The sequence below is a fragment of the Pelecanus crispus genome, chromosome 1, assembly GCF_030463565.1.
Source record: "Pelecanus crispus isolate bPelCri1 chromosome 1, bPelCri1.pri, whole genome shotgun sequence".
NCBI lineage: Eukaryota > Metazoa > Chordata > Aves > Pelecaniformes > Pelecanidae > Pelecanus > Pelecanus crispus.
Genome location: NC_134643.1, coordinates 31,596,657 through 31,609,748, shown reverse-complemented (window position 1 = coordinate 31,609,748; position 13,092 = coordinate 31,596,657). Strand labels below are relative to the sequence as shown.

General features: G+C 35.2%; 1 protein-coding gene across 2 annotated transcripts in view; it reads right to left on the bottom strand.

Annotated features, from left to right (window-relative positions):
* IMMP2L (inner mitochondrial membrane peptidase subunit 2) overlaps positions 1-13,092 on the bottom strand; it is a 477,239-nt gene that overhangs the window by 396,010 nt on the left and 68,137 nt on the right. Inside the window, exon 4 of one of the 2 annotated variants that reach the window (XM_075727618.1) lies at positions 1,977-2,029. The exons of the other annotated variant lie outside the window; for it this stretch is intronic. Coding sequence (XP_075583733.1) covers positions 1,977-2,029 — 53 coding nt within the window. The remainder of the gene's footprint in view (positions 1-1,976; positions 2,030-13,092) is intronic. 2 annotated transcript variants of the gene reach the window in all.

The window sequence follows — 13,092 nt, the reverse complement described above, 5'->3', positions numbered from 1 at the left end:
CAGAGTTGTTTAACCATGAAACAATGAGGAATACATTCCCAGCCAGCAGCAAATGTTTTGCGCTCATCAAATCCTCCTGTCAGCATCCCCTACAGCCCTGCTGACTACTAAGAACACCTGTCTGCTCCAAGGTCACTCTGATCCAATGTCACCTTGCAGTGAACACGCTCACACACAATTAGGATTTCAGTATCATCTTGCAGGGAATTCTGGTATCTCTGGCATTTTACTTACAATTGATTACTAGGTAATTATACTTTGTGAATTGATATGATCTTATAAATCAGAACCTTGAATTAGTTTGTCTGGATGGCAAAGAAGCATGGACAGATGTGACACAAAGAAGCATGGACAAACACAAGTGTCTGTTAGATGCAATGGCTACAGTTCATTTATTTATATCAATTATATAGAGATAGCATTTTCATACATTTCATTCCACTGATTTCCTACTAAAGGAATCATTTTCCTTTTTTCTTTTTTCTTTTTTTCCAAATTGAGGTAGAGATATCTTTTATAGGTAAAATATAATCTGTTTTTTGCCTCCTAAACCATTTCCACCTACTTGCTATTTAGGAAGCTACCTATTTCATGGTAAATAGCACAGAGTCTTAAGAAAAAATGCTGTCTTTCCTAATACTGAATACACATACAAATCAAACAGCTATCACATGCCCACAGACCTGCACTCAGGTGTAAACTATAAGAGCAGGTAAGAACTACAACAAAAGTCTTGTTTTGACTTGACCTTGGCATTAAAATGAGTGTAATACATAACTTTGTTCTGTTCCCTGAGTAACCGTAACTTTTAATAGAATCCTATCCTCCGGTTGTTCTGCGATTGAAACCTCTCTTCATGTCTGTAACTATAATTTTCTATCCCAAGTTTTGCAAAACACAGCAAGCAATTTTCAGGAGACACACATTCCTCAGCAGCACTCAACCTACTTACCAGCCACCTCTTCTTACACTCAAGTCTTCCAGAGAAACATTTCCTTTCTGCTATCTCATGTTAAACTGGAATAACAGTTTTCATAGGTCAGAAAAGGAAAGGGGAATGATTCAGCAATGCAAATGACCAGAGGAATATCGATGCCACTGCTGTCCCTCATGGAAAAATTCTGTTTGTCACTGCAGAAATCAGTGCGGAAGTTTTAAAGTCCCACTCATCATCGATCTTGTAAAACTGTCTTCTCTGAATTTCTGTAAGCATTGCCTGGTTCTGCATATGCAAAGACAAGTATATTTCTACTGAAAAATCATAAGGCTTTCTACTGGAAAAGAAATAAATACATGCAACCTAGTCTCAATCAAAACACAGCTAAAAAGATACCTCAAACATAAAAATCTGCTAAACCTTCCCTATGTATTGTCGGTGCTTTTAACTGTTCTCATACTGTTGGTTAGCAGTTTATTAGTTCTAGGCTGCTTAACTACTGACAGTCAATACCAATCAGAGTTCTTAAGAGTGCAGATATTGAAAGTCATTACAGAGGACAATCATGGTGGGTATTGGCTGCTGTGACTCTACGATGCTTTCCAGGCAGACGTCTGGAAAGTGGCATCTGAAGTCTTGCCAGCTGTCTTAGGTCTCCAGCACTGACCTAACAGGGATACCTAGGTACAGGCTTCGCAGAGTGGAGTTATTTCAATAAAAAGTGATCAAGTAGAGGGATGTTTAATGTCAGTTCTTTCTCAAGTACCCTTAGAATCCTCATTCTGTAGTTACCACCCAATTTTGCTCTTGGCAATCTGTATATACTTTTCATTTAAAGCATCGCAGCTTGTTAAAGTTTCCACTATAATTGTCTGAAATGTACTTCAAAAGTTATTCTTGTTCCCAGAACGTAAAGGGATGAGAAAAGAAAATAAAATCAATCCCAGGAATTACTTACTCTGCCCATGTCTCACAGTTTCTTTCCCTCTCAGTTGGAATCTTATAATGTGAAGAGCTGAACAGCTAATCTTTCAGATACACAAGTCCATCTTCACATCTGATCCCTCTCCTCCTAAGCTCGTCTTTTGTCTGCTGATTTAATAACCACAGCCAAGGACTTTATAGATTTTCTTCAGAGGAAGAAAAGTTGTGGTGATGGCTGGTTTTGCTCATGACTTCATCACTCATTCTTCTGCTGAAGTCAACAGAAATATGTGATAGTATAATTATAAACTGCAGCAACAACCGAATGACCCCACCTGCTACCAGGTATTTGAACAGAGACTCTGCATCCTGCCTCACATTGTTGACAATGACATCAAATCCCATCCTTACCAGCTCCTAGAAAAACTGTACAATCTGTCACTCACAGACCTATCATATTTAAAAAACACACAGAAGGAAATCCTAACACATTTGTATTACATGCAAGAGAATACTGTCATTGGAGAATCAGTAGAATTCACAGAAACCATCATCAAACCTCCAATTGCTCAATAGTTTAGTTTTCTGGAAAACAGAACAGTTTTCTTCCACATGCAAAAAAAAAAAAAAAAAAAACCCAAAACCCAAAAAACCCACCACCATCCTGGCCAATCCCACAGCAGCAAATCACGGTCTATCTTCAGTAAGAACAGGGCCAATACTCAGATATACTGCCTAAACATTAATTGATTCCATATGCATCCACAAACTACCTCACCTGCCAAAATTGACTGATCCACAGCATGTCAAGTTACAAATGAGACACTAAATGTAGCACCATTTTATTATTCACACAAAATACACAGACAACGTTCCTATCTTCTGGACTCCCTCCAATTTCTATGACAAGATTCAATAAGCACTATTCTCCATCAAACTGAATCTCAAATACACCTACAGCAGTATCAATTTCTTAGCCACTGTACTCAACATAAAAAAGAAAACCTACAAACTATTATATATAAAAAACGTGCAAACTATCATATCCATCACTATAAAACCAGGTGCTTCTTGAAACATCCCAAGAAAGCTATAAAATACAGTAAGTCCTCAGACACCACTAACATACACCATGTATTGTACTCTCATGATGCCCAGCTCAGCAATCTCAGACCCTTAACTAAATAAACACACCACTCCAGAGAAATCCGTCAAATCTTTCACTGACTCTTCTAAACCTCTCTGTTCTGACTCTGAGGGAGACTCAGAAAACCCGGATGATTCTGACAGGTAAAACATAAATTCCAAAGGACGCTAAAAACACAACAGAGAACATTAGGATTCTGATGTTTTATAATTCTCACGCATCCCTAACACAATGCTTTGTATTCATCTCTATCTCCCTGCCTGAAAGGACTTAATGACTCTACTGTTTCTTCTCTAGATAATATCGTTTCTCCTTACTCCACTCCTGCTCCACAGATACCACTATCTTTTCTTTCAGATGGTGCAGCTCAGTAAACACGTTAAACTTGTAACAACTTACAGTTGCACTTCAAGACCTCTCCTGCTATTTCAGACTTAAAGAGGCTCATGTGCTCAAAAGATGGTCTATTTTCCAGTTATTGCAATTAGTCTAGGACATTACCACCTCCTTATGAAACCTGTAAAGCTTTTATTCTTAGAAAATCATAGTTGTAATGCTGTGAGTGCATTAAAGTATTTGTTGTTAGCATAAAGACTTTTAAGTGCTAATGTCTAGGGAGATAAATAAAACAAAACCATGTAGGGCTTTCAAGAAGCCTGATTACAATGTTCTTTTGTCTACAGCAGAAAAAGTATTTCTACACTGCACATAAAATTAAGATAATTATCTAGTAGTTTAATTTAAGGAAGAGCATACAGGCCTCACTGCAGTAACAAGAGCAATTACTTCTGTGGTAAGTTAAATATTAGATTTGGAATGTTTTCAAACGAAGCATAATAATGTTTTAGCAGCAGTTTACGCTATAAAAAATTCAAGCAGTGTCCTTTTATGCATCTGCAAATTTAATTTTTAACATGCTAAAACTTTACAGGTACCGCAGTGTAGAAACGTTGTTAACCAGCATTTAACAGGTACAATAAGTATGCTAAGAGTTATATTACCATCTATGCAATTATTAGGTATAATTTACATATGTATGTAAATTACATGATATAGAGGTATAAAAACAATCTACATAGTGATTCAGTTAGAAGGAGAACTGCCTTTTCGAAAAGCATCTGTTACTTGTTTCTATACTTGCTTTCATTAAACCAAAGATATTGCAAGTACAGTAACAAACTATTGAGATTAGCTTGCTAATAATGTTTGTAGTTTTGCGTAAAACTATTAAATTCACATTGTATTTATTTTATTATGCAAGCAAACAATATTTCTTTTACTCCAATAATTTTCATTTGGTTGTTTACAGGACAGAACCAATTAAAAAACAAGCTTACTAAACTGTCCGGTTTTCATGTACGAGATCTCCGCCACATGAGAAGTTCCAAAGTATATAGGCAATACTAGTTGAGTCGAATACTACCATACCTACACACCCAACACATCCTTTGAAATACTGTGTATTTCCCAAAAAAATAAAACAAGCAACATTAATTCAGTCACATGACAACTCTGTCTGTAGAAGTGTTTGTGTGCTACACATAAAGTGTAGCACTGTGAAGTGCTACAAAGATTTCATTTAAATATATAAAACCTACACAAAGTTTAAAAAATGTAGTTTTATCCATATAATAATAAAAATAAAAATTATTTAATGTGGAGAAATTGAGAGGTCTCCTAATATTAGACTACCTCCTCAGATAAACTATTTATTGCTTAATCCAGAATATTTTAATAAAAAAAAAACCAAACAGATTTACTTATTTCAGGTATCTTAGTCATCAGTTACTAGTCAGTATCATTTCCCCATTTTACTTACCATGTTTTGGACATAACAACTATCTTCAGGCTGATGTTTGGCATATTGTTCAAAACCTTAATCTTGGAGAGCTACAGAAAATTAGAGTTTGAAGGGGAGGAATCAGATTGATTTTTATGCTCATTTAATTTAAAACCACAAAAATCCTGAAGTTACTGTTTTCAAAGTCCTTGTTATGCCTTCCAGAATTCTTCACACGCCATTAAGTCCATAATGTGGATTGTTGCCTTTGGGTACTAAAAAAAAACTATTAAAAAATGCTATTTTATTTACCAAGGTAGAACCCACACTAATTTTCTTCAATGAAAATTTCACAAGATTTTGGTATGTCATTTTAATATTTCTTAAGTAGCTAGATTATCCTGATAAACCTAACAGCCCAGAGACAGCCATCACACTCCAGTACTTCAATAATAATCCATGAAATGAAACATTCTGATTCAATGGAATACAAATCATTATGATCTGTTAAATTTGACCGGGAGAAAATACACACACACAGAGAAATATAGTACAAATGCCCTAAAAAGAAAGACAATGTTGATCCGCAGATTTTCAAAGGAAAGGTACAAAGAGATTATCTAGAAATGGAGCTACTATACTAAATGAGGCTTTCCAAAGCAAAAGTAAACACGTTCATTTGTTAAAATACTTGGAAAAACTACTGGGGGGAGGGGAAGGGGTTGAAATGGTTTTGTACAACTTTGGAAAATCTAATTATTCCCACACATGCTTATGTTCTGCTCAATCTCACAATATATTCTACCCAAACTAGGAGCACATCCAGCATATGGGCTGGCCAGTCTCAAACGTTGCCAAATATGTAACTAACTGCACACATCTTACACACTGTGCACCTACATCAAAGAGGCCAGGTTTGGTAACTTGTACTACAAATTATTAATCCAAAATTTATCGTATTCTTGGAAAATTAAAGGCATTTCATTGAAACAACTTAGTACATAGATTTTTTGGAAAACAGGTGAGTTTGAAGTTGTATGGTTTTACTATTATAAATTTACAGAATAGATGCAACGTAATTTCTAATGATAACAGCTGGATAAAGACTGGACCTAAACCCATCAAAGCTGTCACAGCAGAGGTATATATTATAAATTTTAGCTTCTGGAAGCATCACATCATCCCGTACTGCAAAAGAGACTCACAGCTGCAGAGGGTAGTTGAGCTTCCATCATTCTCCAACAATTCTCTACTTAATCTATTCAAATTACACATGCCATCTACCTAGCATCATACCTCACATGGCCCTTGGCTTCTCTGTAAATAAGTAGCAGCTGCTTTGTGTATGTCAAAATAGTTTCTTGGCAGAGATTACAATACCAGGATCCATCCAAGGCTGTGGTAACAAGGATCCTGAAATTTCAAATGATTTCACAGTATATAAAAATGTTTATCTAAAATTTAGCTTTAAACCATTAGATGTATGCTGAATAATGAAATCCATCCAGAACATCTAGTTCTTAGTCACAATAGATCTACCAACTAAAAAACCAATTTGCTCTTGCAAGAGAAATACTCTTCCAGCAGCTTTATTTTAAAATTGCCAGGAAAAAAGCTGATTTCTCTAAGAATTTCTAACCATATTTTATGCATTAGTCAAGACTATTTAACCCCATGCAACCATACACATTTTAGTTAGATTACAGATCAAAAAAAACTTCCATCAGGGACCATACAATTCTAATGTGGCTTTTTTTTTAGATGGCCTACAAATTAAAGAACAATTTCAATGGATTTTATTAATCATGTATGGCATTATCGTATTACAAGATATTATGCATTTTCAAACAAAGGTCTACAATGCTTTTCTAAGTATGTGGATAAAAAAGCAAATTTTCTCAGTAAATACAATATTAAAATACAAAACTTACGCAGTTTTCAACAGGAATAGAAGAAAGATAATGTATCATTGTTAAGTGTATTTTCTCCATCATCTGAAAATATACCAAGTGAATGGAGTAGACATTTTCAAGCACTGATCAATACCCCAAAGACAAAAACTGTTGGAATTTCTCATTTCTCAGGCACTTCCATTAAGCACTTCAACAAAAATGTATCTAAAACAAGCTACACCTAAAATAAAACACCTTATGTTATTTTAAAATATTACATTTATATTAAAAATATTATAAAATATTTTTAAATTTCCTTTTTTCCCCCAATGTGGTAAATTCACTATGGAAAGATTCTTATTTCTAATACAGAAAGATAAAGTAAAAAAAAAAAGTTGAGAAGAAATCACAGGGCAACTTCTTTAAAGATGAGGAATATTCAGATAATTTTTTTGCATGATATTTAATATGATCACCTCTTTCAGGTAACTCCTGGTTAAAGCAAGAGAAAGAAAATGAAGGAACTATTATTCAAAAGGCTTTTCAGATAGAACTTAGTTTTCTTGAATAGAGAGGACTTTTGCTCTAATCAAAGGCAGTACTAATCCTTTCTAGCTAGTGGGGATCACAACAGTGCATATAACATGATATTGTACCTGTGACTTTCTGACTCTAAATGTAATTTAAAGAGAACATTCAGCAAATTAAAAAGGAAATTCATATTCAGGAATATAGTTCAAAGAGCACTACCTACTGCATCAGCAATTTGGACAAGAGAAAGTGAGCATATTTAGACACAGTTAACGTTATCCTCAATATACCTGGAAGCAATAAACCAAATCTACAGCTTGTATGAATCGTTACTGCTCTATTAATTTCAGTGATAACAGGCCAATTTGCATGACCTGAGAATATGGCACAAATCTGTTAAGAGATTTTCATGCTTTCATGCATACAACTAGCTCTCAGAAGAGATGACATGTGAGTTGACTCAAACATAGCATTTGTAATGGTAGACGTCCATTGGTAGACATACACATATCTGAAAAATTAGTTTGAGTGCTAGGCTTCTAAAACCTACAGCTTAAAGATATTACACTAACTACTTATAAAATACAAAAACACCAAAATGGAACAGTGCAAAAAAAAATTGCACTTTTTTAAACTAACAGTACATACATAACTTCTTATTTCCTTGTGTACTCACAGGGAGAGAAATTTAAAGTAAGAACATGGGAGACAAGGCACCTCATTGATTTTAAGTCCAACGTTTAAACATTTCTGTTGTTCACAAAGCCCTGCAGGCGCCTCAGTTCGCTCAGTGCCTAAGATTATGTTGCTAAAGCTTGCAGAAGAAAAGAAACCTTGATCCCAGCACACCCTGCCGTACTGTCGTCATGGCATACTCCTGGGATCAAATCTCCTCTGTTAGAGAAAGAGTGAGCCGCAGCCCGCCCAAGTCACGGGGCCAGTAGTAAAAGAGGAAAGTAGTACTACCTCACGCCCTCTTTACACATCCTGCTTCTATTTTTGAAAGGTGGACTTTTCTTTAAAAAAAATGAAAAGTTTAAGGCCAAATTTTAGGATGTTGAGAAGACACAGATGCCACCTTGCTCTTTAGACTAGATGCCCAAATTCCCAGCAGTTAAAGGTTTATGCCATTACTGACCAATTTAAATCCTTGCCTACTTACTGTGCCAGAATTTCATATCTCAGTCCTGGCCCTTCTTCACATACACTGTATATAAAAATTAGATATTTAATTTCACTTGGCAAAGGGTATCTAAAGATTATAATTTAAAAGCACGTTATAATACTTCAATCATTGTCTGAAACTAAGTTAAGTCTTGCAAAGATCTGAATATAGACTTGAACATTCTGGAATATATTCTTTTTTTTCATTGACAGGCTCCCCTGGCCTTTTTAAAAAAACGTATCTGAAATTTTCTATTGAAATGGAATTTAATCACAATGCACATTTATATGCCTTGCACTGCTGACCAGATTATTAACCTAAAATATTAATCAGAAAGCAATACCTCATAGTTCTTCTGACATGTCAGAGTCCCAGATTGAGCCTCCTATCTCAAGCAGGAATTGGAAAATTGCTGAAGCATTTACACGTCTCAAAAGTAATTCAAAACTTAAGGACTCAAGGACAAGGCAAAGCCTTCCCAACACCCCAGCACACCCCTGAAAACCCCATGCAAACAAAAAGCCCAAAGAAAACAACAAGCAGCATTGCATTTGTCTATGACCTGTGCCTTGAATTGATACAGATAAATTAGAAGTATATTGCTTCTCAGATTAGGTAACAGTTGGATTTTGGACAGAACTCATGTGTGTTTGTGGGTGGGTTCTATATAACAGCGAAAGGCCAGAACAAGATGTATGGCTTAGGAAGTGATGCGCATAACTGTTTATCATTAAACAGTGGAGAAATTACTGCAACAAATTCCCACATAACTGTTTCATATGCAGCTTTAACATGCCCTTCAACTTGCTTTACTTATATATTTCTCCAAGATGACCTCTCCACAATAAAAAAAAATTAGTGCACAAAAACATAACCACTGATTCTGCCTGACAGATTCAGAGGTGTCCCAAATGGTAGTGTATGCTATACTTCAACTGGAGAGCAGAATGAAGTTTAGAAATTACCCAGATTTATATATTTTAGAAACAGATAGAAATCAGAGATCATTATCAAAGGGAGCCAGCAGTTACAAATTTACTTAATTTCCTGTGGCAATAAGGCATATTACATTTTTAGTGCCCGTTTTAATTAACAGAAACCTAATTTTTTTCTAATAATTTGATGTGCATAATTTGCTTCATGTCCTGCTTATAAGGCAGCACAAATCCAGTCAAAACTATAACCCATGTGTCACTTTAAAGAGAATCACAGGAAGGATTTGGTGTGTTGGTCAGAAATAGAACTCCAAAACATACTGATTCACATCCAGTCTCTAGTAAATGCTTAGCTATGACTTATTCCATTTTCTGTGATTTCGATTTCATTATACTCATACAATAATGAAGACACAGTGCATTTATAAAAGGACTAATGTACTGGTTCTATCTGAAATCTTTTATCCTCACACTTTTCAGGGTATGCAGTAAGCCACAAAAAAATCACCCTTCATTATCACTCTTTACTGGCAAGCAAAGCAGCAGCAGAAGATAAAAGATATCATCATGCCAGGAGCAATAGCAAACAAGTATCACTTCCTCAGAAGTTCTCTTGAGTCCAAGTTCCCATTTCTTTCCTTCTTCATTATGTGTAAGAAGTTCTCAGTAATGAGCAAGCACTGGCTGCAAAATTGGCCTGACTGAATATCAGAAATCTCCTTTTATGACCTATTTGCTGTTTTAATTGTTAGAAGCATACTTGAAGAACAGTTTATTCAGGATTCATCATCATTTCTTGTTCACTGCAATGAATTTCTGAAAAATAGTACCAGCTAATGTGCATTTAAAACTGGAAATAATAATGTTCTTTAATTGTGTGAACTTTCTCAACAAATACTCAAAGCTCTCATGATCAGAATATTTCCCAAATATATAGAGAAGATACTGAAAATGTCCTTAAACTGGCACACACAACATGACATATTCTTTAGAAGTTTACATTTTAATGTTATCAGTAAACACAAATATTTAGAGAATGTGTTTGCACATGACATTACTATATACATATAAATACATAAACCCTCTTTAAGAAAATAAACGAATATATACATCATGATAGAGATGTTTACACTGTAGCTACTCTGGCTTCGTGAATGTTTTGTAAACAGCAATTTCTAAACCACACGAGGATTTACCTCAACTGACCTTAAGCATCTGAAGTCAACACATGGTTTATGCTAGAGATCTAAATCCCCTCTTCACTCAGTGAAGAAAAAGAGAAATGCCTTTGAAATGATTCATGCAGCCTTACTTAGCAATCTTACAGGGTGATGAATTAACCCCTGAAGGTGGTATTACCTCTCTGTTGAGTATTACAGGAGCCTAGATGACTACTTCTCGATGTCTAGAGCTACTTAAGATCTACCCATCTTTAATGATCTGAATGTCATTGCCTTTAATACATCAGCTAAGAAAAACTTCTAATTTTTTCAATTATTATTGCCACTGGCAAAACTTGCTCTGAAAAGGCTCAGCAAATAAGATAATATAGAATGATTTATCTTGTGCTCCAATAATGCCTGGAAACACACAATTTATGTTGTAAGAAATACATTTATGTCTTTGTTTCTTTCAGACCATACTTTCAAGATCTTCGATATCTACAGTCTCTTATTCAGTACAGTATTGCACAAATGTTAAAGTATAAATTCTCTTTTACAAAGGAGTGGGTGCCTGCCATCAGAGATTAGAATTGCCGCCTTCCATTTCAGTAGAGATACTATTCCTCTCTGCAACAGGAAAAACAAAGTATTTGGGGCAAAGAGTTTTACAAACTGAACATGAGTCAGTACTGTAATGTTGTGTTAAAAAAGAAATATGTTTGATCCCTTAACAGGGATATTTTGAGACATACTGGGGAAAAACAACGAGATCCTGGGATCTAATTACTCACAGAGTTGACAGAAATCATAAATAAAAGGATAAACCAAGTGAAATGTCAAGGAAGATAGTGATAATCAAAGAATGAAGTGAAGAAAAGTCTCCAGAATGTACTACTTTGTAACATACTCGTTAGACATCCTGTCATGCTTGTTAGAATGAAGGTGCTGTCCTTGTTTAAACTCAGGAAAGTAGTATATTACCAGCAAAAATGATTCCTATCAATAATAAACCTGGGTATGACCATCAATTATTTGTCTTACCAATGGCAATAGACAATCTCTTTTTAGATTACATATAATGCATAGAGCAATTTTTCCACTGTGTTCAGTACTAGTTAAATTCTTGGGTGAAACAGTGTCCTATTTTGGACAGTACAATTCCAGAAAAATTTGGACAAACTGCAGAGAATCCAGAAGTCCAGAGAAGAGCAGTAAGAACAGTCAGAGGTCTATAAATACGATCTACAGGAAAGATACAGAATTAGTTGAGTTTGTTTAATATAACAAGATGATTGAAGTAAAGATTTAAAGTCTTGAAATCTTCAAATAAACACAAAGGTATTGTAAAGAGAAGGGTAATAAACAGTTCTTCATTTCCATTGCAGATGGGATAAAAAGCAATGGGCTGAAATGGTACCAGTGGACATTAAGACAAGAAACTGAGAAAAAAATATTTATATTTCTAATGATAAGTAAGGTTTGAAACAGCATGCCTAGGAAGCTAAGGAATCATCAAAACAGCATGTTTTTCAAAGTAATTTAAAACAGTCGTTTATAAACCAGCATAAGCACTGGCCAGGTCAGATCACCTTATATCATCCCATCACCTCACATCATCACCTTATATCACTTGCTGCTTCTTCTACCACCCAGTAGGAAATTCCTGCTTCTATTTCACCAATTTAATTCCAGATCCTTTCTCCAGATATTGTGTCAGGCACCATAGCTTCTAGAGCCCCCTCTGTCCCTAGTTTCTTGACTTTTTTCTTCTCCTATCTCTCATACAAAAACAATTAGTGTCTCTTATGCCTCAGCAGTGTACACAGCTCAATATATAAGGAGTCCTTTGGACTTGGTGAGGCATACCTCACAGTTTCTGTAACCCTTAATTATATGTTCTCTCACAGTCTCTCCAGGCATATTTTGCTACAAATCTATGATTGCAATTCCACTCATGGGGTGACCTTTCTTTCCAAAGCCTCCTTCTGGCTGGAAGTTGAAAGAAACAAATTTTCCTCAAACATGTATCAATATATTTGATTGATGGCAGCTGATCCACTGAATTTCATATCCAGACCTTCCGTACAAAACCTGAAAACATCCGTAATATGTCATACAAAATTGCAGACTTCTTCAGTCCATCGGTATACAAAAGTCTCTTTAGATTTCCAAGCCTTTTAATAACTGCCAGAGCTTCCTATATTTGAGTTAATTAAATTAATTCTTTCATATTAAGATCAGGAAGCCTCCACAGCCATTCTTTATCTTCATTATGTGCTTGTCTTCACTGATGCATATCCTTAATTGTGAACCCACTGATTATATGAAGCAAATACCTAATTCCAGAAACATCTAGGTAGCCATATTTATAGTTTACTTTATCTTAGACTGTTTATTCAGGGAATTTCGTTACTCAACCACTTGTAGATGTAATTCATTCCAAATAACACACAATGCTAGTAACAGTGGTGCAGATAAGAATCAGACTTGGAGTTTTAGTAAGACATTCTTCTAGGCATTACAAGAAACACATAAAGCATTTTAACTGTGAAAAAAGTAATCCTTCTTTGGAGAACATAGATCTAGGAAAGTGCCCAATGATCAGAATTAAGCTTTTC